This window comes from Brachyistius frenatus, unplaced genomic scaffold (assembly GCF_029030835.1).
Source record: "Brachyistius frenatus isolate BFR_SWC_R1_liver_20210118 unplaced genomic scaffold, ASM2903083v1 Contig_201, whole genome shotgun sequence".
NCBI lineage: Eukaryota > Metazoa > Chordata > Actinopteri > Embiotocidae > Brachyistius > Brachyistius frenatus.
This window is the reverse complement of record NW_027210800.1, coordinates 42,501-66,866: the sequence shown is the minus strand read 5'-3', so window position 1 is coordinate 66,866 and position 24,366 is coordinate 42,501. Positions and strand designations below refer to the sequence as shown.

The 24,366-nt window shown below is 41.9% G+C and overlaps 2 protein-coding genes across 2 annotated transcripts in view; both read right to left on the bottom strand.

Annotated features, from left to right (window-relative positions):
- Positions 1 to 397: 397 nt before the first annotated feature.
- On the bottom strand, positions 398 to 5,157 carry LOC138632946 (cell cycle control protein 50A-like). The gene is made up of 7 exons (XM_069718868.1): positions 4,699 to 5,157; positions 3,850 to 3,969; positions 2,904 to 3,011; positions 2,725 to 2,812; positions 2,435 to 2,578; positions 2,138 to 2,347; positions 398 to 1,507 (listed from the first exon to the last, which is right to left on the bottom strand). The coding sequence occupies exons 1-7, from the start codon at positions 4,945 to 4,947 to the stop codon at positions 1,314 to 1,316; spliced, it is 1,113 nt and encodes a 370-aa protein (XP_069574969.1). The 5' UTR covers positions 4,948 to 5,157; the 3' UTR covers positions 398 to 1,313.
- Positions 5,158 to 6,320: 1,163 nt separating this feature from the next.
- LOC138632944 (filamin-A-interacting protein 1-like) overlaps positions 6,321 to 24,366 on the bottom strand; it is a 20,595-nt gene continuing 2,549 nt past the window's right edge. The window contains exons 2-6 of the mRNA XM_069718865.1: positions 17,679 to 17,971; positions 17,082 to 17,255; positions 16,605 to 16,783; positions 8,218 to 11,026; positions 6,321 to 7,457 (exon numbers count right to left, since the gene is read on the bottom strand). Of these exons, the coding sequence (XP_069574966.1) occupies positions 7,251 to 7,457; positions 8,218 to 11,026; positions 16,605 to 16,783; positions 17,082 to 17,255; positions 17,679 to 17,966 (3,657 nt within the window). The 5' untranslated portion in view covers positions 17,967 to 17,971 and the 3' untranslated portion in view covers positions 6,321 to 7,250. The remainder of the gene's footprint in view (positions 7,458 to 8,217; positions 11,027 to 16,604; positions 16,784 to 17,081; positions 17,256 to 17,678; positions 17,972 to 24,366) is intronic.

Below are 24,366 nucleotides of genomic sequence, written 5' to 3'. Positions count from 1 at the left end.
ATTCAATTTCTCTCTTTCCTTAATTTGTTTGTACATTTTGACAAACTTTATATTATAACAGCACAAGGACGGACACTTGGCAGCCGGATTTCCCACAATCCTTTTGTGCAAATTGCTTCCCGAGCCTGCTGCTCGATTGGATGATCAGCCGGGAAGCCCTGCCTGTGATTGGTTGTGACGGTTGTGGGCGGGTTTAAGATTAGGCGAGGACCTGTTGATTGACAGAAAACCAGCCAATCACAGCAGCGCACTTCCAGCTGGATGATCCAGTCGAAATCATTTTAATTATTGGCGAGTTATTAAAATGAATGAAAAGGGACGAAATACCCACAAAAACACAAAAAAAAAACAGAGATGGGGATTTGGTTGTATAATAAAATGACAAATTACACCAAAACATTGACCAAGTTCTTTAATTGGACCCTATAAACCTTGTAAAAACACAAGTTTAAAATTTAAAGAATTCTCAATATTCATAAATCAGGAATGAAGTATAACAGAAGATGAAGCGAAACAAAATGGAGAACTGACAAATGTGACACTTTTAAAGTGCATATCGTTTGGTCAACATTGGAGAATGAAAGAGTCGGGCCAAACAGAATTTAGTCACGGTTGTGCTCTACTCAGCCAGAGACACTGGATATAGTGGTATAGTATAATGTCCAGTCCTTAATAAGCATTATATCATAATTAAAGAAGACTGAAGAAGTTTCAAGTGTGAGAAATGAAGTCACGGAGGGCAGATAACCACTTTTAGTATTACATGTCTGGAATATTTGATAACTTTTCAGGATTAAATACTTCTTATTAAACATCAATGCTTACCATAAGTAGGGGCACACAATCAGTGATTATCTCACTCTATATTCAAGGTAATCTCCAAAAACATGGAGGTATGTCAATGAAATATTATGGTACATTCATCAGCAGGACATATATTACAGTACATAGCATGGACAAAAACTTGCATTAAAAATACATACATCTTTCAATAATCAAGCCATTCGCAAAGCACCGCTAAAATAAAAACACAGGTACTTTGATAATGTATAGATAAATAAATGATTTAAAAAAAATCTGAAGACGAGAAGTTACATTCTCAGCAGCCAGCTCGAAGCTCTGCATAGAGACACACAGATATGGCTTACACGCCCGACACAGAAGTTCTGATGATACCTTAGACACTACTGCTCTTACGCAATCACACAACAAACATGTACAGTGTATTCGAGGTCACATCAACAAGCAGTTCAGAACGGACCCGACGGGGTCGTCCACGCATGCAGAGACGGGAGAACGCCACGCAAAGTCGCTTAGTTGGGGATATCGGGGCTGTTGTTACGGGTGTCGTATTTATGGTGGATGATGAGCAGAACCACTCCCAGGAAGAAGCAGATGGAGCCAACTGTGATGTAGGCGATGCCCAGGAAGGGGTTCTTCCCTCCCATCCAGGAGATGGTGCTCAGGATCATTCGCTTGCGACCGTCGAAGCTGAGTACGGGATAATCTGATTACATGTAGTTAAAGAAGAACGATTAAAGAGGGTCAACGTGTGAACAGCTGTTCTGAAGGCTTGAATCTGACATTTTGGTTTGTTGGAGCCAGAAGTGACCATATTTAGACGAGAGGGTGGAGCTCTGACTGAAAACTGGAGGACACCATATATACGCCCATCTATACCTGCCACCTGACTGCACCCCAGGCATGTCAATCATATCTGTCTTTGGAGACTAATATCTGATTGACTTTGGAAGTGCTTTCAGAAGGACCACCACAACACTGATTAGAAGAAGTACGTTTTAAAAATCTGACCGCTTTTTGACCAACACCAGCCCCTAGTGGCCCCCAGTGGTACTGCACCTCCAGGTACGTTCCCAATTAGCTTCACTTTTCTGACCCAGCGCCACGTCTACATATGAATCGTTAATACACCCTCTATGTGCTGCGATGTAACAAAGTATAAAGGACATTTCTGGGTATCAATATGCAGAGCTTTACTTCTTTAAGTATACCCGTGTATACTTGCTGTTTTTAAGAATAAAATATGTGCACACCTCGTTGAATCACAAGCTTCTCCGTATGCTGGCAACTCCAAGACTTTATAGACCTGATTTTGCGGCTGGTATGTAAAGGATACTGTAGGTGACGTCCAAGACGTATCTGCCACTGGACAGAGTTGGATTGGAGCCAGACTTCTTAGAAATGATGCGATAGAGCTTCCTGAAGGTCGGCAGCGCAGCCGTGCGCATCCACACGATGAAGTCCTCGTTGATGAAGCCGTTGTTGTCAGAATTCAACGGGTCCAGCTCGTACACAGGCCTCCTCCAGTTCACCGGCTTAGTTGTGCCTCAATAAGATCAAGACAAAACCAAGCTAGTTACTCGACTGACGTGATTACAAGTCAGCATTTTGCTAAAAAATAAAAAAAAATCACCTTGGAAAGCGACGGTGAGGTTGCTGTTTGCACCCGGATTCCTGAACTTCACATTCTTGTCAGTCCACCACGCAATGCCCTGTTTCACCAGAGGAACTGGATTTCTGGTGCCGTTGGAATCAATGTGAAACAGCTCCAGAGTGTCTGACAGAAAAGATTGCAGCAAATGAGCCAAAGTTCGACCAAGTGATGTGCAGAGCTTTTATTCCGAGTTTCAACCGTCACGAGATTTAAATTAGTTTAGTTCAACAGCAGAGGAGAAAAATGTGAATGTGTTCTGCGTGGCTCACCGTTGAAAAGGCTGTTTGCTATGGCGCCGCATGGAGCGATGGGCAGTCCCTCACTCTTACGGTACGGCTCACATTCTTTACTGGGTTCCTGCAGAAGGAAAAGTGTTAGACGGAGAGAAGAAACATTGATTGGATTCTTTGCAGCATGAAGAAGATGGAGAACAATTCCAAGCTCATACCTTCAAGGCAGACAGGTCACCGTTCAACTGGCTGTCATCTCTGGACTTCACGTAGCGCCGGTGGTTCTGGTAGAAGTTGGATAAGCCGTAGTACATGTAGACATTGTTCTGTAAAGGATAAAGTGTATTAGTAAAGGCAAGGAAGTACTTTAACCTGTTGAATTCTTGACCTCTTAACAGCACTATGAAGCAGGTTTTTTTTTTTTTTTTTTTTTTTAAATGAGTGTGTCTCCATTATGTTTCTTGTGAGAGTGCACGAGGACAAACTATTCCTCTGATCAACAAGTGGTGGTTTTGTGCCAAAGAAGCGCTGCAATGCGCCAGCAAGGAATGGAAATTAGAAGACTTCGATATAAACAAAGCAGAATTCAAACTTCAGAAAGATGAGCCGTGCAAGGAAGCAAGTAGGAGTGCAGAAAAACTAACTGATACCGCAAGATTTTATCAATACACGAATGACAGGATTCAATATTTTAGTATAGAAATAAATCAGTTTGGCAAGTGTATGTAACATTTGTGTTTTGGTCTGTTCGATCATCCCATTTTCACAGTTGTTAAAACTCAATGAAACACAAAATGTGTTCGGTGACACTGAATGTAAATAACTTAATTTTATTTACAGGAAATCTGTATTGAGTTATACAAGATTATTTTATCCAGGAACTGATGAGATATAAATGCCAACAGCTAAAAGCTCTTTCTAAATAATCGATAAGTTCCTTCAGAGAGTTACTGGACTGCATATTTCAAAAGTAGAACAATCAATAGTAAGATAGGGTCTAAACAAACCTTAAGTGGACTAAAAGTAGAGCTTAATGGACTATTGTGTGTCAGGCTATTTGTTTCTCCTTTTATTGCACAGGCAGCTCTCTGAGTGTTGGAGCTGAATGCTTGTATTATTCATAGGGTCCACATTACTGGGAGCTGGTGCCGGACATGAGCTCACCTCAAACGGCTGCTCCAACGTGAAGTCCATCGAGCAGACGCACGGTGTCGTGTTGTTCCAGCTGACGTTCTTGGCACAGCTGTAGCACGGACTGTCGGTTTTCACGCCGGTGTAGTCGATCTGAAAACAGAGAGGTTGTTAGTTCAAAAGTAGCAGAACTGAACACCTTAAATAAAGTAAGTGCTATTCTGTTCCTGTTCCACATTCATGTCAATTAAGTAGCCTGATTATTCAGTCCAAACCAAATAAACTGAACCAGGAACTTCCCTTTACATTACGTTGTGGTCAGGTTTTTATCATTTATGTCATCCGGTAAGTTGTGCTTCTTTCAACACCTTGTGGTTGAAATGCACCGTGTAGAAGAGCCTGGACGGACCGGGCCGCCTCTTTAAAGCTGGTTGACACAGCTGGACGTGTAACTGTAACTGTTAATGTTACTGTAACTATTACTGTTAATGTTACCAACTGTTACTGTTAATGTTACTGTAACTATTACTGTTAATGTAACTGTTAGTGTTACTGTTAATGTTACTGCAACTATTACTGTTAATGTAACCAACTGTTATTGTTAATGTTACTGTAACTATTACTGTTAATGTAACCAACTGTTACTGTAACTAAATGTTACTGCAACTGTTAATGTAACTAACTGTTAACGTAACTGTTAATGTTACTGTAACTAAATGTTACTGTAACTGTTAATGTAACTAACTGTTAATGTAACTGTTAGTGTAACTGTAACTGTTAATGTAACTGTTAATGTAACTGTAACTGTTAATGTAACTGTAACTAACTAACTGTTAATGTAACTGTTAATGTAACTGTAACTGTTAATGTAACTGTAACTACCTCGAACTCTTTGATGTTGTTTGAAGTCACAAACAGGCCGATGCCGATGGGGATGAAGATGAGACCTATGACGAAGAAGGCGGGCAGGACGGTGCCCGCCGTCAGGATGGGCTGCCAGGCCGGCAGCCTCTGCTGCTTGAACGCGGTGTTGTCCGGCTTCTTGCTCTTCACCGCTCCGGCGCCGCCGTGACTCGAAGCGCCCGAGTGGTGCGCGTCCTCTTCCTTAGCGTTGTAGCTGGACGCCATCATGGCTGCAATCCGCTTCGAGCCCAATAATCCACTTTGGTTGACAGTCGATCAGTTCCTTGTAAATCCGACACGGCGACAAAGTGACAAAACGTTAAAGGCGAAACGTGAAACTGTCAACGAAGCGGAATTCAGTCTTAAACTAATCCAAACTCGCTGCAGTGTTGATTTTGTCGTTAATATCGTCCGAAAGGAAGAAGCCGGAAGCTGCTGAGCCAATAGAATGATGAAACGTAGCTGTTACGTCACAGCTGATAATGAAGACGCCCTCTTTTGTCACGTTCTCCCTCGTGCACAAACATCTGAACATCTGGACCGCTTCAGGTAAGAAACCCATAAATATTACATATTACATATTTAATTATATACAGTTTGTGGCCGGAAACCTGCTTTTTGCCTTCAGCGGAGAGTTCAAACAATAAAACATTTATTGATTCAACAGTTTTATAGTTTCATGTAAATCTTTATCTGCCCAACGTTAAATTTTATAGTTAAAAAGCGCTAATGTGTGCCGTTTTGTATATTTTATGTATTTGTAAGTTGCTGTTGTTGAATACGAATTTTTAATAAAAAGATCTGTAAACATCACACTGTTTTAAAACGGACCCAAAGTAAAGGAGGAAAAAAGGCGGGAAGATCTAGATTTATTTTAGTTTACAATGAATACTTAATGGATGGATGCATTTTAATGCCACTAGCATACAGATGATGCCTCTACAGGTATCTGAAAGTGTAAGTCCAGCCATAATGTTCTAATTCTCAGATTTAAAAAGTATGACAATTATTCTAAAAATGTAAGTGACATTCATTCAGGATAACAGAGCCTGACTACAGTGTTAGAGCTTTGCATGGCTACCATGACACAAATATCTGTTCCGTTTCTTTTTATGTTATAATGATGTATTTTGATTTTATCAAATAAATTAAAAAATCTATAGACAGAAGTTTCTTGACATGTCATTAGGCCATCTTGTTATAATGTGAAGCAGCTCCTGTAAAGTTAAGAACAGAACAAACTCAGTCAGGCATCGTTTCATGGTGGCAGCAGTCTGCTTCCATCTCATCCAAGGAAGTTCAAGTGAGACTGGATTCTAGTTTTGGTTTTTAACTTTGGACAAATTGTGGAACCAAAGTATTTCAGTGGGATAAATAAAAACACCCATTCGAGTTTCCTTCAGTATCAATATAATGACACAATTATTTCAATTATTACTGTTGTTTTAAATATCGAATAATTTGCTTTATTTCTACTTTGGCCCATTCCTGCCTCGTCCAGAGCAGCATCAGTGTCCTGCTCTGAATATTCAACGACAACTGAGTTTCCTGTATATATTTTGTTTATCATTTCCCGCCATAAAAAAGCATGTCACACTGCCCTCTGATATCACATTTATTTAAAAAGATTTTCAATACAAATCCTTTACACAAAAATAAACCTAATTTACACAACAAAAGGATGTTTGACCTATAATGTGTCCTTATAAAATATTATCAACAAACTCTTTATATGCGAGACAACAACTCAAAGCCAGAAGCCGTTAGTAGCAGCACAGTCTGATGTAATATTTAAACCAAATGCACATCAAAATACACACTGTAAAAACAATGGATATGTTTCCATCTAAATTGCAGAAATGCATGAGACAGATAAGTAGAAAAGACTGTACAACAAGTATAAAATAATGGCTTATTTAATTACAAAAAAGAGAAATGCCTCTTTGCCTTGTATTTTCTGAGTTGTTGTTTTTTTATAAAGGGTATTTCTGAAGCACCATTTAAAAGGTGTTGAAACCTGCAGTGCAAAACTTTTATCTCCCCTTTCTGCCAGTCAGAGGAATTACAAATATTCAGTCGACGTGTGTTTGCATCGTAGGTTCTGCTGTAGCCGACTTCATCACTACTGTTGCAGCTATAAAACGGTGGATAAATGGTGTATAAATGAAATAAAAGGCGTCACAACCCTCGCAAAATGACACAATTCACTATAAAAAATGTAATCCGCTTGGTCTGATGACATTTGGAAAGTCTAGAAGAGCCGCAGGATTGGAGTATTTTAGCCCCAATGAAGTTCATATAGGGATAAACCGGAAGTTGTCTGGTGACTGAGCTCGGCCGAAGTTGCACGGCCGGTTTGGATTCAGGCGGTGAGCCTGAATGTCACACCAGACGAAGGATGTGAAAACGTGATATTCAGAGAAACACAGAGATTTCTCTGACTGGTGGATTTGATCAGCCGTGAGTAAATTACAGGCTTGAATGTAACGGATGTTCATTTGTATGGAAAAGTACCGCACTGTAGCTGTCAATCAGGCTTTTCCTCCATTTTGTAAAGTATTGCTATTCACAGTGGATTTCTTAACTTCTATCTTCACAGACTGACTCTCAGCTCGTGACTCCATCTTCACTCCACCCGACATCCCCAGAGATCCCAGCACAGCCTTTCCTGTCTTCAGGCTCTTGGACATTGGGATGCGGGTCAGTCCTGAACGAGGCGGCTGGGCATCGTGCCCAGGCTGTTTGACCACAGGGAGAAAGAGAGGACAGCAGAATGAAGACAGCGGAGCACCAGAGAGAGAAAAGAGGTGAACCCCATTACAGGGGAAAAAAGAAAAGAATTTCTAAACAATATAAATGATCATAGGAACTGTGTGAATGAAAAATGTAAATATTTATCCGTTCTTCCACTTCAACCTCAGTGTGTGAGGGCTCGTCCAGGCCAGTTTCACTGCGCTGTCACTGATGCGAGGCTGTTTTGTGTCAGCCGGAGGGCACTGAGCCCTGCATGGCTGTTTGTGAATGTAAACACTGTGTAACAACTATAAATTACAGCATGAGTGTAGCAGGGTGGCAAAATGCCACATCATTAGCTCTGCTGTTCTGAGGCCGGCCCATACGGCCGCTTCTATCACGCTATCCATGTGAACCACAAAGAGCCTGTTATAAGGTCCACCGAAACACCAACACAGCGCTGCTTCCTCTTCCATCTCCAGCCGGGTGAACTGGAGCTGAAAGGGAACTTATTTTACCACATAAAAACATTTAATGTGTAATCTCAAACCACATTTGCTTTCGTCCTGTAATCATATTTTAAAAAGTTAAGAGAAATTAAAAATTCAACACAGTGAGGAAAAGACTCGACGGAACTTAAATAAATCGTCGTACATTTGGGGAAAATAAGCTATAAACCATCACAAATGAATTTATAGTTTTGTTGAGCCATGCATTTTAAAGCCAGAGAGCCTAATAAAACTAATTGCAGGTGAATGAACTTACCGTGCTCTGTGAAGGTCTGGAGGTGGGGGATGTAACGGGGGATATTGTAATGGTGCTCATCACTTTGCTCTGTGTGCTCCTGGTAGTTGTGGTGGTGATTTGACGGGGTGAACGCAGAACGGTGCCCGTCGATAAGGTCATTTCTTTGCTTTCCGTTACAGCGGCCGCCGGCCTGACGACCATCTTCGGGGTGATGCTGTTACCCAGATGAATATGGATCTTGTTATCTTCTGTGGTGGTGATGATGCTCGTGTTGTTATGGCCCTTTCGTACAGGCATTGGCACCATCTGCTTCTCAGGGGTAACCTTGAACACGGCTCGGCCCATGGTCATCTCCTGGGGCTCTGGAGAGGCCGATGCTTCAGGCACTACGGCCGTGCTCACCGTCATAATAGACATGGGGGACAGCGGCCGTCCTGAGGGGGTGGAGGAGGCTTTGATGCTCGCTGGAGACTTGGCTCTCGATATAGTGGTGATGGTGACTGGAGACTTGGCCCTCTCGGGGCCCTGGGGTCCCGCAGAGGACTTTCTTCGATTGGTCGGAGCAGAGTAGGTGGGAATGATTGTGATTCTGGATTTAGGTTGAGATGGGTTCGGGCTGAGAGGTGCTGAGCTCGAGAAAACGTCCTCAGCCATCGGGCTGCTGATTTCAAGAGTGGTCATGTTGTTTTGGTGATCTGGTGTGACTCGAATGTGTAAAGGCTGCCTTTGCTTCTGGGTCATAGTCATCTCTGAAGGCAAATGATCTCCACTGATGTGCAGAGGCTTTTCTAGGTTGGTCTCTTGAGGGGTGTTGTCCTTTTTCCTCATCCAGGGAATCCAGGATTTCTTGATACCAAAGTCGCTGCTCGACGAAGTGCAACGTTCAACAGCACTGCTTTTCTCTGTGGGCTTCTTCAGGCATTTCTGTCTCAGGTTGTTCATAATGTGATTCTCTTCTTGAACAGACTTCCTGATGAACACTGCCGTGGTGTCCTCCTCTGCTGGACCACAGGACAATGCCTCTGTCTGTACTCCAGTTGATGTCACAGCAACATCCACGATTCTCCTTCCATTCAAACTGGGCCGCAGCGCTCGACTATGACGCTTCGCTACCTCCAGTTCTTTGGTGAGATGGAAAACTTCAGTGCCCATGTTCTTGGCTTTCTCCTCCTCTTCCATGAACCTCTGCTGTAGGAGAGAGTAGTCCACCTGGAGCTGAGAAAGCTGGTCTTCTTTGTGCATCAGTTCATGGATCTTCTCCTTCAGGGCCGCCACATCAGCTTGTAGTTCCCTGGTTTTGGTCTCCTCTCTCCTGCATCGTTGTCCGAGGTCCTCTTCCCGGCTTTCCTCCTCTCCTTTCTCAATTGCTTTGTTTCGTGCTATCTGATTCCTCATTTCCTCCACCTGCTGGGAAAGAACGTTGGCTTTGTCCTGTTCAGTCATGAACCTTTTCTCCAACATATCATACTGATCCTCTGTCTTGATCAGATCTCCCTCGACCACTTCAAGTTGTTTGAGGCGGTTTTTCAGACGCTCAATTTCAAACGTGAGTTCCTTGACTTTGTTGTCGTCTCTTCTCATGGGGTCAGACGTTCTTCCCAGTTCACCAAAGACCAAATTCTTCCCAGATAGCTTCTCTGCTAGCTCAAACCCATCTAACCTCTTTTTCATTTGGCTGACCTTAAAGTTAAGATCCTCAGTTTTATCAATTTCAGAAGCCAGCTTAGTACTAAGGTCCCCTTTTTCAATGGTTAAAGTCTCGACTTTGGCTTCCATCTCTGATTTAAATTTCAGGAGCTTTTTGCTTTCTTCTATCAGTTTCTCAGTCACCTCCATAACCTTACCCTGTTCAACTTTTACCATCTTGCTCAAGTCGTCCTTTTTCTTCTCGTCTGACTTCACGGTTTCTATCAGGGTCTTTCGCTCCTCCATCAAAGCAACCGTCAGTGACTTCAGCTTACTCAGGTCATCCTTGAGGCTGAGCTCAGACTTTTCCAACCGGAGCTCGGAGGACTCAAGCTCTTTCATGCGGATCTTGAGAGCTACGACTTCATCTGAAAGCTCTTTGGTTAGGCCCTTCTCCCTTTCTAGAGCCGTGTGTAACTGTGCACACTCAGCTTTGCTAACGCCGAATGCACCCTCAAGTTTTTCTAACTCCATCATTCTCTTTTGGAGCTTCTCCACTTCCAGTCGGAGGTCTTTACTTCTACTGTCCTCTTCTTGTAACCTCTTCCTTAACTCCTTACACTGATTCTCTGTCTTGGTAATCTCCTCGTCCTTTCCTTCCATCTCCAGCACCCGCTTACGCAAGTTCTCCAACTCGGCAATCAAGTTGGAGTTACCGCACTCTCCTTTGCTGATTTTCTCCCTGAGCTCCTGCAGTTCCTCCTCCGATTTCCTCAAGGCCTTGTTGCTTTCCTCCAGCTCCTCCACTTTGTGCGTAAGCCCCAACAGTTTGGCATTAAGTTGACGATTGTGGAGCTCATGACTGGCCAGCTTGGCATTCATTTCCTCGTGTTGTTGGGTGAGCTTGCCGGATTTCTCCTTCAGCTCAGCCTCCAGGTTCAGCACCCTGTGGCCATCCTCCTGAGTGCGCTCTCTAGCCTCGCTCAGAGCCTGCTCCCGCTGCTGCAGCTGCTGGCTGAGCTCTCGGACCCGCTGGCTCTGTTGGTCCATTTGCTCCATGTGCTGCTGGCGCTCATTGACCAACATCAGGGCAAAGGACTTAAGTTTGACGAGCTCTTCTCGCACCTTGGCCAGACGTTTGGAGTGTTCGTTCTCCTTTCTTACCTGGTAGGCTTTCTCGTTCTCAAGCAACCTCTTCAACCTGCATGTGTGAGGGGAACAAACAAAGCGAGGGCATTATTTTGCTGTTAGTTGGCTTTGCATTTTAAGTGTCCATGTTTGTATTTTTGTCATGAAAATGTAAGTAAATGAACTAATGGAGGCAGTCGTTACACCCGAGTAACCTTTCTACTAGTCCTAAATCTTGTCAGAATATCTTATTTATTTATTTAGTGCACGTTAAAGTTTTGTTTATGAATATAACAAACAACAGAACCCCACTATTTTTTTCAATAAATAATCAAATAATATATTTTAAACAACACTTTAAGTCATGTCAAACTTTCTTGGAACAACATGGATAAAACAACTGATTTTCAAACACAGTATATTTTCCCATACAAAACAGATTATACATGCTGACGATCAAGAAGAAAAACGGTCAAAAAACACTGCAACTCCCAAACGCTGGCTATTTTTGATCCCTGCTGGGATTGAGACGAAGAACACAAACTGCTAGTGAAAGTTTTACTAACACCCCCTCACCAAGTGGTCGTCTTTTCTCTCAGCTTCTTTCTATGCTGCTCATGCCCATTCTCATCTCCGGCTCCAACAAAATGCATGCAAGGCAGAGTGAATGCAGTTTCATCTTCTCCTTGCACACTGCCAGGGACACTCTCATGCAAAATTGAGCCTGCCAGTTTTTGCATTGCAAAGTAAAACCAAATTAAGATAGGCACCAACACAACAATGAAGATGGTGCATCATAAACAACCTGTGAAGGTTCCAGATGAGCCTCATTCATCGAGTCGCAAGACCTCAGAAACAAACCCAAATCAAAACTTACCTACTACGGTTGCTCTACAAGCAGCACACAGACTTTGTTTGCTATCATGCAAAATCCACTGAGAAAGCAGAAGAAGTAGCAGCGGCCTCGTTTCCTACAGATCTTCCACCGTCACCTTCCAGGCATGTTATCAGGACGATGGAAGGTGCATAAATACAGTGAAGCACTACCGAACCTCTAGTGAGTGATGTCACGTCATCCATATAAGGCAGTAGTGTGTGTATGTGCTGCTCTGCTCTGCTCTGGACACTGGGAAGGGGGTGGGACCTTTGCCACGGTGGGAGTGTTTTGCAAAACTCCACTCAGTTTGAATCTTTCCATAAAACTTGGCAACTATAGACGTGTAGAGGTTCATCATCAGAAAGTCTACAAAGGTGCTATAAAGAAGGAATAAATACAAACAATTTGTCAGATGAACTCAGGTTTGGTGCAAATTAAATGATATCTCCATTTTCCAAAGTGCACAGGATATTGCCTCTGCAGACCGGATGCCATAATCTCACTGGTACCAGAGACAGGAGAGGACGTCTGCTGTAGTTCCACTTGAGGGGAAACTGGACTTGAATGGGGTTCTCTGCAAAGTCTGTATATGATGAGGAAACCAGATATGAGTGAGTTGGATTTCTCCCTTGAGGTGAAGAGGATCTGGGAGGATAGAGCCATGACAATACCTTTATGAAACGTGATGTCCAGACCGTTGCTCAGGACTGTATAGATACAGTTAACCGCTCAACAAACCACAGTCCAACAACCCCTCATCCTACACAAGTTAATGCAGTTTTAAACTCAAAATTTAGATTTTCCAGTTTGAATATAAACACCTCAATTGATTCATATTATTAACAGCTTTAAGTAGCACACCTGGCTACTGTACAAAGCAACCAGCCAGATCCCAGAGGGCAGCTCATAAAATTAATACTTAAAAAGTCAGATGTCATTGACACCCTAGAAATTGGCGCTCTAAATTTACTTTCATGCAAAGGTCGAAGTTATGATGCCATTGCTATTTGGTACCGATGGTCAAGTCATGTAAGAACTGCAGTTTACTGTTACTAAGGAAGGAATAACTCTGGACAAATTGGCTGTGTACACTATATCATGTCAGAAGCAACCAAATACACATATGTGACTGTCAATGTAGAAAAAGCAAAGAACATGTTCAAAAGAGCAAATACGTGTTAACATTTTATCTTTAAGTGTTCAAACTCATGGCAGGTGGTTTGTTTTTTAGTAATGGCCCAAACTTCTTTCAATTCAGATGTGGGTGCGTAAAAATATAAAAGCATTGCCTAAGCGGATACACAGGTGCGATCCATAAGCCAACATCCACAAGAGAACATTTTTGTTCATTATGGAACAACATTTCATCCCGTGTTTCTTGAGGAATTTGCTCAGAGGCGCTGCAGCCCCTCGGTGTCAAGAGGTTGAGGATTGAAGCAGACAAGAACTGCCAAAAAGCTGTTAGAGCACCGTGTTGTACAGTAATGACCTGTCTTGACAGAAATAAGCACTCAGTGAGTCACAGGGATGATGTACAGTGTGTGCATATGTACTGACTGAGTGTTAAAAGAAATAAGTCAGAGGCAAAGTGGACGTTGGAGTATTTGCCGGCGACCACAGCAGGTTTACATCGTACTGTACTTGATGTTGAAAGACTGTTGAATATTTGATCTGCAGCAGGTCAGCGTTTTCTTTTGCCTGCGTGACTGAACGCTCTTTAAAGTCTCTTCGGGAGCAGGAGCTGTTTCTTCCGTCAGTCTGCACACATTCCTCCATGCCACTTAAAAATGTTAACTTCTTGACGTGTAAATTGTTGTGTAGCCTGAAAGGGTGTTAATGGCTGATAGCAGTCAGAAACAGCCTCCTCTGTGCCCAACCTCTGGATTCCTCCAGATGTTTAGCACAAGACCTTTGACTTTTCTCTCTTCACTCTCACCCAGATGTCTGGAGGGGGTCACATCAGTACGGATGAGATGATGAGAGGCTTCTCACCAGAGAGATCGAATGTCAGAGTGAGTGCTACCAGACATGGAAGACAGATACTACCGATGCCTTGTTTTGTGTAGGTGTTAGACTCATGCCATGTTTTTCCACAGTATGATAACCTCTTATAGGCCCGAAGCTTAAACATCAACCCAAAATTCAGAAACAGCTCCACACCTGTACGGCCCAAATGAAAAACAGATAAGAGACACTTGTCACTACCTCCACGCCAGAGTGAGATCTGAAAAACAAAAACTGACATTTTTACCGACTAATAATGAATTTAAATCAGAACAATTCTCAATTGCAACTGTACCAAATTTTATCCAACAGAAATCAGAAAACACAACAATATTTCCATATTAATCTCGGCCGTGCTCGGCGGCCTCTTCACTGAATGTGCCAAAGAGGCGTCACGTTACATTTTGACAGCAGATATATTTTCGGGAAAAGGTTAACTTTTATGTGAACATGTCTGTATTGGTGTCGAGTCCATCCACAGCTTAGATCCTTTTTTTTTTCCTGCCAATTTATGTTTCTGCATTTTGTCTCCTTTCATGGAACAGAAGAGTCTGACAGGTGCTGACAGACTAACACCGAGCCGAGCTCATCCTTTTACACAAGACCTCTTTGAGGTGACAGAGGCCGACCTGTACACGAGCCAAAGAACCTGTTGGAAACTACCTGGCATAAGAAGGAGGTCAACTCTTCCATGCATGCAAACCAAGGATCAAGTAGAAGTAAAGTAGTCGGTTCAGATGTAATTTGCACCATATGCTTCCACTGAAGCTCAGCCGTGGTGTATCCAATCATTAGAGGCTTTGATAGTAATTAGCCGCTCTAGCAGCCTGGATATAAGGAAGGCAGCGTCAGTCAGTCACAGCAATTTTGTTCAAAATGAAATACATCAGATGGATTGGCATGTAATTCCTCTGACGGTTCCTCTCACTGCCTGCATGAAGTTGACATTTTGGATGGTCGGCCATGAAATCTAGATATTCATGTCCTTCTCAGGACAAAGTGTAATAATTCAGTGATCCCTGACAATTCTAAAGTCGACTCTAAATGCCTAAAATGATATTCCCATCAGCCTTATCTTGTGTTTAGTGCAAAACAGCAAATATGAGCAAACCTGCAGCGAGACACTTAGTCGTGTTTCTGTTCAACACGTCCTGAAGGCCCACCTGTACTATTACAACATCATTTTCTCAAGATGGAAACATGCACAAATTTGCCTGCACATCAAAAGGAAAACTTGACTTTCATCCTGTGATTTTGTCTCTGGTTTATCTCTGTCGTCTTGCATGCGTACATTTAGCTTCAGGTTAGATGTGGATTTGGAGTCGAGTTGGTAGAATGTCACTCAAAATTATCCAGAGAACAAAGTATGCGTTCAACATCACAAATATCAAATAGTGTATTTTGCACACATTTCACTGAATATTTCCTAAACTAATTAGATAGAATTTGAAAGACATCCAACTTTAAACATTTTATTTATTCCAGTGTGCCTTCCTGGTGAAAGCAGCCTGAGGGTTAGCTGTAACACAAAGCTATGATCTAATGCTCTTTCCTCCAACCATCTTTTCTGCGAGTGCATCACCTGTGATGGGAGCTCAGCTGACATGATTTAGCTGCTACAGTCTGTCTCCTGCATCCTGCAGTAAAGCTGAAGTAAGCGAGGTAGCGTGCGCTGGGTCACAACTACAAATGAACTGTTGGACAGTTCATGAAATATAGCAGAGCGGTCTCCAGTCGGTTCTACAGATGGCTCTGTGCTCTTACTATGTGAACAGTACAGAATTACAAATGCAAACAAAAAATGCAAATTGCAAAATCCCAAATTAACTTCCATTAATACCAACAATGTGCATAACATCCACATCTCTCAGGGTCGTTGTGTGAATGAACAGTAATTTGTTTTGGGCATCGCAACAAAATTCATTCTCCAACGAGCAACGGCCAATTGAACACTTTCATCTGTGAGTGCTTTTAATTAGTAGGGCTTCCTTTCTCCTACGTATTCAGTGCACATCCACACTCGCACAAGCAAGCGCATTCGATTGCTGTGAGGCCCTCTACACACACGTGATACACACCCCCCTCACACACACACACACACACACACACACACACACACACACACACACACACACACACACACACACACACACACACACACACACACACATACATGACCTCCCTCGTTCCAACAGCAAAGAGCCTGACTCCTTCCTCACCTTCCTGTGCCTCTCCCTGTCATGCTGCCGTATGTGAGGTTATCACGCCTCCTTCACTTCTCTCGTGCTTCAGTGGGTTGATGAGGCCATTTTTCAAACATTATTCAATATCACTACGTTCCTTTTCTGTACTTTCTCCCTGGATCCTCTCACCTCCATCATTTCATTTGTTCCACACAGGTTTAATGAACCACGTTGCTGCTGTAATTCATGTTTTCACTTTCTGCTCTTTGACCAGCATGTTTCACCAACTAATTCCACATGTATGAAATATATATTGTTTCTCTTGAAACAGTAAATAACTTTATAGATTTATAGGTATAATATTTATCTTCCTTGACATATATTTACAATCCATGATTATAATGTATGTCACCATTACAAAAACACTATTGTATTCCTGAATTTATTGTCTATTGATCTATATATCACAAATACTTTTTGCAAATATTATGTTATTTCAAATGATCTGATAGTTAAAAAATCTGAAGTTGAAAGTGTTTGGCTGCATTGACTTGGCTCTGTTGTGTTAGAGCTGCTCTCCTCCTCACCTTTCTCTCTCCTGCTCCAGGAGGTTGGTGAAGTCGTCGCTCTTGTTCATGTAGTCGACGTGTTTGCGTTTCTCGGTGTCCAGCTCGTGGACGGTGCGACGGTGACTCTTTTCCGCGAGCAGCAACTGACCCAGCATCCGCCGGTACGTCTCCTTGTGCTTCTCCTGCAGGCGCTCCAGCTGAGACACACCGGGACAAACACCAAGGACCCATACAAAAATGGAGTTTCATTTTGCTGCGCTGTAACCTGCCAAGTATTTTGTAGCAATAACCTCCTGCAAGGTGTCGACAGAAACATTACTTTTATTAATGTTTGTCTTGTGAATTTTCTTGGCTTTAGGATTTAGATGTTTCGAGCCCAGTAAACCTGTTAATAAGAAAAACCTAATCTTCATCATCCCGTGTGACTTTAGAGGTACGTTTTGAAAACCTGCTGGCAACACAAAACATCTCTGTGACTGACAGTTGCCGACTGACCTCCACCATGGGCTTCTGGTAGACACTGCGGTTGTGCGGCTTGGTGCCGGCGATGACGCCGTCCCTCCGCAGGGCTCGGAGAGCCGAGGCAGGTACTGCAGAGCCATACTGGGACTCGAGGGCCGATGGGGGAGTCTGTTTGGACTCCAGCATGCAGATAAGATGTTCTCGGGCCTGAAGTCACACAGACATACACAGATGATACAGCATGTCATGGCTTGAGGAGGAGGAGTGACAGGTGTGAGAAATGATGCGGTAAAAATGGCCTCAGTCACATTGTGAACGTGGTATTTTTCTCAGATATATCTGGATCCAGCGAATCCCATTTTAGTGTATTTAAATTGCTCTTTCGTTGGATTGTTGGATCATCACTCTACATTCCTGACTTCTCTCAACGCAGTCACTCGGTGAACACAAGGCACATCTTCTTAAACTGCCACTTTCAACCACAAGATAGAGCTGTTGTGCAAAAACTGCAATGTAACTCCAAACAAAGACAGTATAGACACTTTGGCTTCAGGTATGTTTTCTTCTCTCATTCATTGCTCTTACTTCTTACAGCAGGTCAAAGGTCAGATACAAAATGAACCCACCCACCTGAACCTCTCCCTCCATGATCCCCATCAGTTTCAGCAGATCCTCTTTGGACAGATCCATGATGTCCCCCGTTTTGTCTCCAGCTTCGGTGGAATCCAGCAGCAGCTTCTCTTTGTTGGAGATCACCTCCACCTCTAACGTGTCCTCACCTTCCTTGTGCTGAACTTTGGCCTTCAGGCTCTTCACAGGCAGACCCACTTCCTGTTCTTGGCTGATGTCATGGTCCCCCTGTGGAACCCCAAGCATCCCATTGGCCGGGCTCTCCACCCCACTGCCTTTGGACCTCATCTTACCTGGACCAGGGACAGAAGACAAATATTTTTTGGAACTGGTATGTATCATGTGTCTTTTTCTTTTTTTTCAGGCATAGTTTGTGTTGTGATTTTTCCCTTGCATGCCTCTCCCATGTGGTTTTAGCCACAGGTTTTAACTGAAGTTGGTCGTCTGTAGTGTAAAACTTCAGATTGTATTTTTGCATGGACACAATTTATGTGAATTTTATGACTTTAGCCTTGATAAGCTTTCCTTAACTCCCTTTTTACTGTCTTCCTGATCCACTTTTTCTACAACGACGTGCACACAAACACACACATACTGTGCACATTACAGCTGGATAACATTGTCCTATGTCAACATTCCTAATCTGGAATAAACATCCAAGTGTTTGTGCATTGTGTGTGGGAGCGTGAGCACTCCTGATATTCCCATTCACAACGGTTTGGTATCTTGTGCTGAGTGTCGACGGTCTGGAAACATATTTGTGACACTCGTGGGTGTTCGATCTTTACCTGCTGCTTCTAAAAGTCTTGAGTTCAACACATTATGCAGATCCCGAAAATAAATCCATTGACAACAGGCATAAAGATTAATTTATAACAACACCCATCGTGTTGAGGTGAAGCATGCTTCTGTTGGAAGCCTGATTATTTAAACACATTGAGGAGTTAGTACATGTGTGGTTCACTGCAGTACAGTTCACTCTATCAGTGACACCCAACGTTTCCTGTCCCACGTACCCCTCATCATCTCTTATGTTCCAAAGGTTTGTTTGAAATGGTTTTCCAGTGGCCATCATTTAACAATATTACATCACTGAGATGAATCACATTCATATTGCAGTCACGTGCAAAGCTGGACATTCACCATTTATACATTATCTTAAGCTAATTTGAACTGTTTATTAAAAAAAAAATATATATATATATATATATATATATAATTCTTTCAACTGCTTATAAATTGCTTTTGCAACCAATTTAAAGAGTTTAACCAAAACCTTTAGCTTGTAGAAATGTGTGTTACTTTTAGTCAACTTATTTCAGCCATTAACGCCTACTTTCAGCAATTTTGTTCATTCTTTGTCTTTTGACTATTTCAATTGCTTCTAAATAACTTTAGACTAATTAAACTAGTTTAAACAACCAGCTTCAGCTGCTCAGTCATTACTTTATGCTTGCTACTAAAAACCCTTTTATTTTAGTTTAACTATATAAACCACTTAGTCATTACTTTTGGAAACTGCTGACTTGTGACTGCTAGTTAACTATTTTAACTGCTTACTTTTAGCAGCCAGTTTAACGTCACTTTTAGCTCTTCTAAATGTACATTCAGCCATTTAGGTTAGCTAAAAGTGATATTCATTCTATTTTTTTCATGATTTTTGAATGTCAGCATTACAACCGTGTAATCCTATTTGTTTGTTGGTTTTGTTTCTTAATACAAATGTTGTAGATACATTTTTAAATTAGCTAAGTAAACATCCCTGGTTTGGAATCACTGCAATAAAAGCCTGACTATACTGTCACCTTTAGGATATATGTTCCTCTCATCTTTAAAAACAGCCTTGAGACACTGAGCAAGTTCTCTTTGTGATGAAATTCGGATATGACATCAACAGCTCTTTTTAATTATAAACAGAAAAACTCCCCTTATTCCCAAAATCCCCTCTGTGATGTCATAGCACCCTGACCTCTGAATCATGTGTTGAGACATCCTAAATAAGCTTGGCAAACAGTCATGAATTCGTTTTGAAGCACATGCAGGAACGCATACAATAGTTTTAACTGTGCATACATGAATATTCAAAATAAATAACCATTTCAATCAGTCTAACAAACGAGATTAAAACTAGAGAAGTGAAGAGGACTTGGACTATGTACAATTTTGAGAGATTTGAAAGCCAGTCTGTCAAAGCTGTTGGTTCACATCTAGAAAAATGTTTATCTTCCGCTGTAAGAGTAGTCAGGAAAGTTGCAGTCATCTCTAACGATGCTTGAAAACAATCTCTTTGAGTCCCACCTGCTTCCAGGAAAAAGACCCATTCACAGGAGTGGGAAGGGTGCAAGATAACAGTGACTGCATCTCTCAGTTCAAACAGAAAAGAAGAAAATATCTGACAAACTAACACATTAAGTACATTCCTCATCTTCGTTCTGGGAGTTCAGTGAGTGCACATGGGCTCCAAGGAGATCTGGTTCTGAACTGGAGATTAATTTCAGTGCCTTCTTACTTGAACTATTAGTTTTAGCAGTGGAGTCACTTCCATTGAGTCCGAGGTTGTAGTACAGCAGCTTACAGCGTTCATGCCACCATTCAAGCAGTGCCAGGGAGTTTAAAGGATGGCCAGACGTGGGGGGCATTAAAACGGCCACCACTGGGGCCCGGGAGTGATGAAACATAGAAACATGTGCAATAGCCTACTGTAAATTACTCGGGCAGAGTTCCTAAATACCAGCGACAAAATGGTCGACACCGAGTTAGGAGCGTTTATTTTTATTTCCTGGGCCGCTGCCATGTCCACCAGTGAAGCTACTGTAACAGCTCATCTCATTTTGCAGTGTCACTCGAGTTCAACAGAGCAAGCAGGAGAGTGTGTTTGGAGTCATAACTCTGACTGGAAAAAGCTACAACTCATAGTGATTATCGCACAATAACAATTCATGTAAAGAAAATAGAAAGTTAAACATATTAAAGGTCAGAAAACTGTCAAAGTGTGAAGTAGTCCGAACTTGATCTAAATCTCTGTGCCCCATTCAATTCACCTGTTTATGACAACACCCCTATATTATATTTTGCTCTGACTAAACACTTAATAATAATAATAATAATAATAATAAACAATGAGCTGAAAGATGCTAAAACGCTGCACAGGGTTTGGTAATTCTCTGTAGTTTTGTCATACTGAGGAATTTCTTTCTCTTTGCATGTCGTCATTTGATCAATTATTACTACGTAAGAGTTTCAATAAAAGTCCAACGTTCCCAAGTTTTGCTGTTTTCTTGACACTGTAGGAAAAAGGAATACGTAATATAATCATGGCAATTTCATGGGATCTGCTAATGATGTATAGGGCTACAAGGCTTAGTTATTATTGTCCATTATTTTTATATATTTATCGTCAAAGCTGATCAGTCTTTGTCATCAACATGACGTCTTTGTAGTTTGATCCACCTTGACAGGTCGCTGCAGTCTTGATTGTAGTGAACTCTCCAGTGAAACAAATGGGAATTCCTGAGCCACGTGGCCGGCATCATTCCAGTCTGGTATTCCCAGTTGTCTTTATGGAAAATATAGGAGAGCTGGCAGACAATCAGCCTTTAATCTGTGGTCGACATAAACCCGCCACAATGCCCACACGCATTCATGGCATCTAAAGCATCAGCACAAATGATTGCCTGGCATCTGACTCCTCTCTAAAATGAGAGAAGGGCCTGACACCCGGCAAGACCCGAGTCAAGGTCTAAGCCGAAATTTAAAATGGGACCCAAAATCTATCTCAACGTTTGGACAAGTCCAGTTGTCCCAGATACGAGTATTTATAGGCCCCACCAAAGCACATGCCTTCATTCTGAAGAGGAAAGAGGGGCTATAAAACCCATGTTCACTATATGATCTTTATCGTTGGTATGAATTTACATTTGCTCCAAGCATAAAATGTAATAAACAGCACACTGTAACATGCCAGATGGGTTTATGATGCTCTCAGTGACAAGCACACAGCTTCAGAGGTGAACAAGTTAACTGACGCGTCAATCAACGGAAGATTAAGCAGCAACTTTTATATCACACCTGTGACTGTTAAAGTGCAAATGTCTCAGTTACAGAGCTGTAAAGCAATATGAAGATTAAAACTGGTAGTATATTCCCGTCTGATAGCCATAGTGCAGGCCCTTCTAACTGACACCTGTATTATCTGATGAAATACAAGGCTATCATCCTGGTGAACACTGTGCTCGGTGGAGGTAGAGAAAATGTGAGGAAGGGGAGCAGTCGGGAGAAAAAAGTCTAACTTGCAGCCAAATTCATTTGCCAGAGATGAGGGATGAGAACAGCAGCTGCAAATACTGTAACAACCTGCTATAGGAAAAATGATTTGTTTGATTCACTGGTTTTGATCTGTTCACACCACAAACCCAATGTGACCAAACAAGGAGCGGGAAATGGTCTTTGCATGTGAGCGTTTGGCAACTTGTTCCGCCAGAGGACACTGATAAAATGCGGTGCGCCTGAGAAGCTCTTCCGTCCTGACAAGAAAAACACACCAGCCCGCCAAGATATGGCTGCAGATGAGATTCGAAGCTACAAGTCAATCCATCCAATATTGAAGGTTTTGTGAGCATGCAAAGGTACAAAGTAATAGTCTGTTCCAGGATTTTGATGGGTAGTGCCTGCAGCCTCGATGACCTGTGACCTCTGAAGTCAAACTTTACATAACAGTCATGCTTTAGGAAAATCAAAAGACAGCAGAAAAGGCTGACAGTGCAGATAGAAACACTCAGACTCAGACATGTATACATTCCTTTATGAATCTGTTGTTGGTAGAAATATGAAAAAGCTGGAAAAAAAAGACCGTGTGGACAAAAGTAAAGCATTTACAGCGTGTCTTCCCCATAGTGATGGTTTCTATTAATACCTCAAAGCTACAATAACTCTAACCAACGTTGACATGACATACTGGAGCAAAATGTCAGCATCGGTGGTGGGTTTCATCTTGTAGTATTCTCCTGATATCACATTAACTTGATCCTCTCAGGAACCGACTGTTAAGGTTTCACTGATGAGCAAACTAAGAGGAATGTAGGAACTCTGCACGCAGGCCGATTATTTGTTATTGGACCCAACACACGTTATCTTCACCTCAACAACAACTCAGGCAGTTCCTGAATCAGTCACTTATAAAATATGACATTTTTATGGCAGTTGTGCTGTTAAATATTCACTCAAGTCTTTGATAAAAAAAAAAAAAATGATATCATCCAGGTATAAATCCAGAGGAGCAATGAAAAACCTTTACAATATGAAGCGTGCTCTAATAATACATAATGCATATTGTGATCAGGCACACATCCTGAATACTGTGAAACACGACTCACCTCCATCTCATGATTAGTTTAACATACATTAAGGGAAACATGAACACATCAGCTATTCTTAAGAGCTGGATGTGTTCATTTGTGCTGTCAAATTCTGGAGCATAGCAGCAGCACTTTATTCAATCTAGTTGGAGCATCTGAGAACCAAAATCAACCGATCACCGAGTGGAATAACTGGATATCATCTTTACAGGAACGAGATCAAGGAAGAGATCCGGTTCAGGCTGTTCTATGAATAGAAACAGCAGAACAACATATGGATGATGCAGGTTCAGAGTCACAGAGACATTCGTCTGAAATATTTTCTCTAAATGAATTACGGCTGCATTACGCTGATTTCATTTTCTGTTTTTATGAGTTGTCCTGTTTTCTCACAGAAGAGGAACTAATCTGTTTTTCTGACTAAACAGTTTCTGAGGTCAGTTGATAGTTGAACGCATTGATTTGGTTGTACAGACTTTATATTTCCGTCGCTCTCTGTTTTGCTCTCATATTCATACAATACAATACATTTAAGTGCATCAACAGTTCACAGATCGATAGAAGCATTGTCACTTTATTTCCTTTGAACTGTGAGATAACTGAAAAGGTTGCTTGTCGTTGACATGACACACCCACAGATTACTCTCTGTAATGATCTCTATAAATACCGTCTATGGTCACTCCACAGGTCTTCTTAGTCCTTGATAGAGATTATTGTTCTGGCCTTGTAGCCCACATAGATCGACTGTATGGTTCAGTTTCACTGCTCACATTAACCCATGTTGAGATTTGTTTAAAAGAAGCTCTATGAAAGCCAACTCTGAACTGCCTAACAACGACCAAACAGCAGACAAAGGAAGTACTAGCTGGTAAAGAAAGCCAAAGACCCGGAGGGTGGTGGAGACCAAAACAGAGGTAACAGGGGGTCACAATTCCCTTAAAAGCGTTTTAAGACTGAATAATCTGTGATGATCAATGACTTTGTGCACTTGTGTTGACCTTTTCTGTCCCCTGGAGGCTTGAAAATTCCATTTTAAAGTAAACGGTCGGTCTTGTAGTAAACATACGGTTTCACTCTGGTGTGCTTGGAATGATAATTTAATACGTGGGCTGACCGCGTTTCTTCCAAATCTCCAAACCACCAATTCAAATGTTGTAAGTCAGCATTTGTATTGTTTTGTGTCGTCACTTGTTTACCTTTTTCCACAGAGGAAAAAAAAATAAAAGACTGAAATGTATTGTTGCAGGTGGGACAAAAATAAAATGGCAGGTAGCAAAGAACTGAAATTAGAGTGTAATATTTAGTCTCCAGCACCAAGTGACAGTCGACCCAG

What these genes read in the sequence shown, in the direction of transcription:
- LOC138632946 (XM_069718868.1), bottom strand. Translation starts at nt 4,947, where the DNA reads ATGATGGCGTCCAGCTACAACGCTAAGGAAGAGGACGCGCACCACTCG. An exon ending in GTGACCTGTCTGCCTTGAAG is followed by an intron (nt 2,813 to 2,903) that starts GTATGAGCTTGG and finishes TTCCTTCTGCAG; the next exon opens with GAACCCAGTAAAGAATGTGA. An exon ending in CCTCACCGTCGCTTTCCAAG is followed by an intron (nt 2,348 to 2,434) that starts GTGATTTTTTTT and finishes GATCTTATTGAG; the next exon opens with GCACAACTAAGCCGGTGAAC.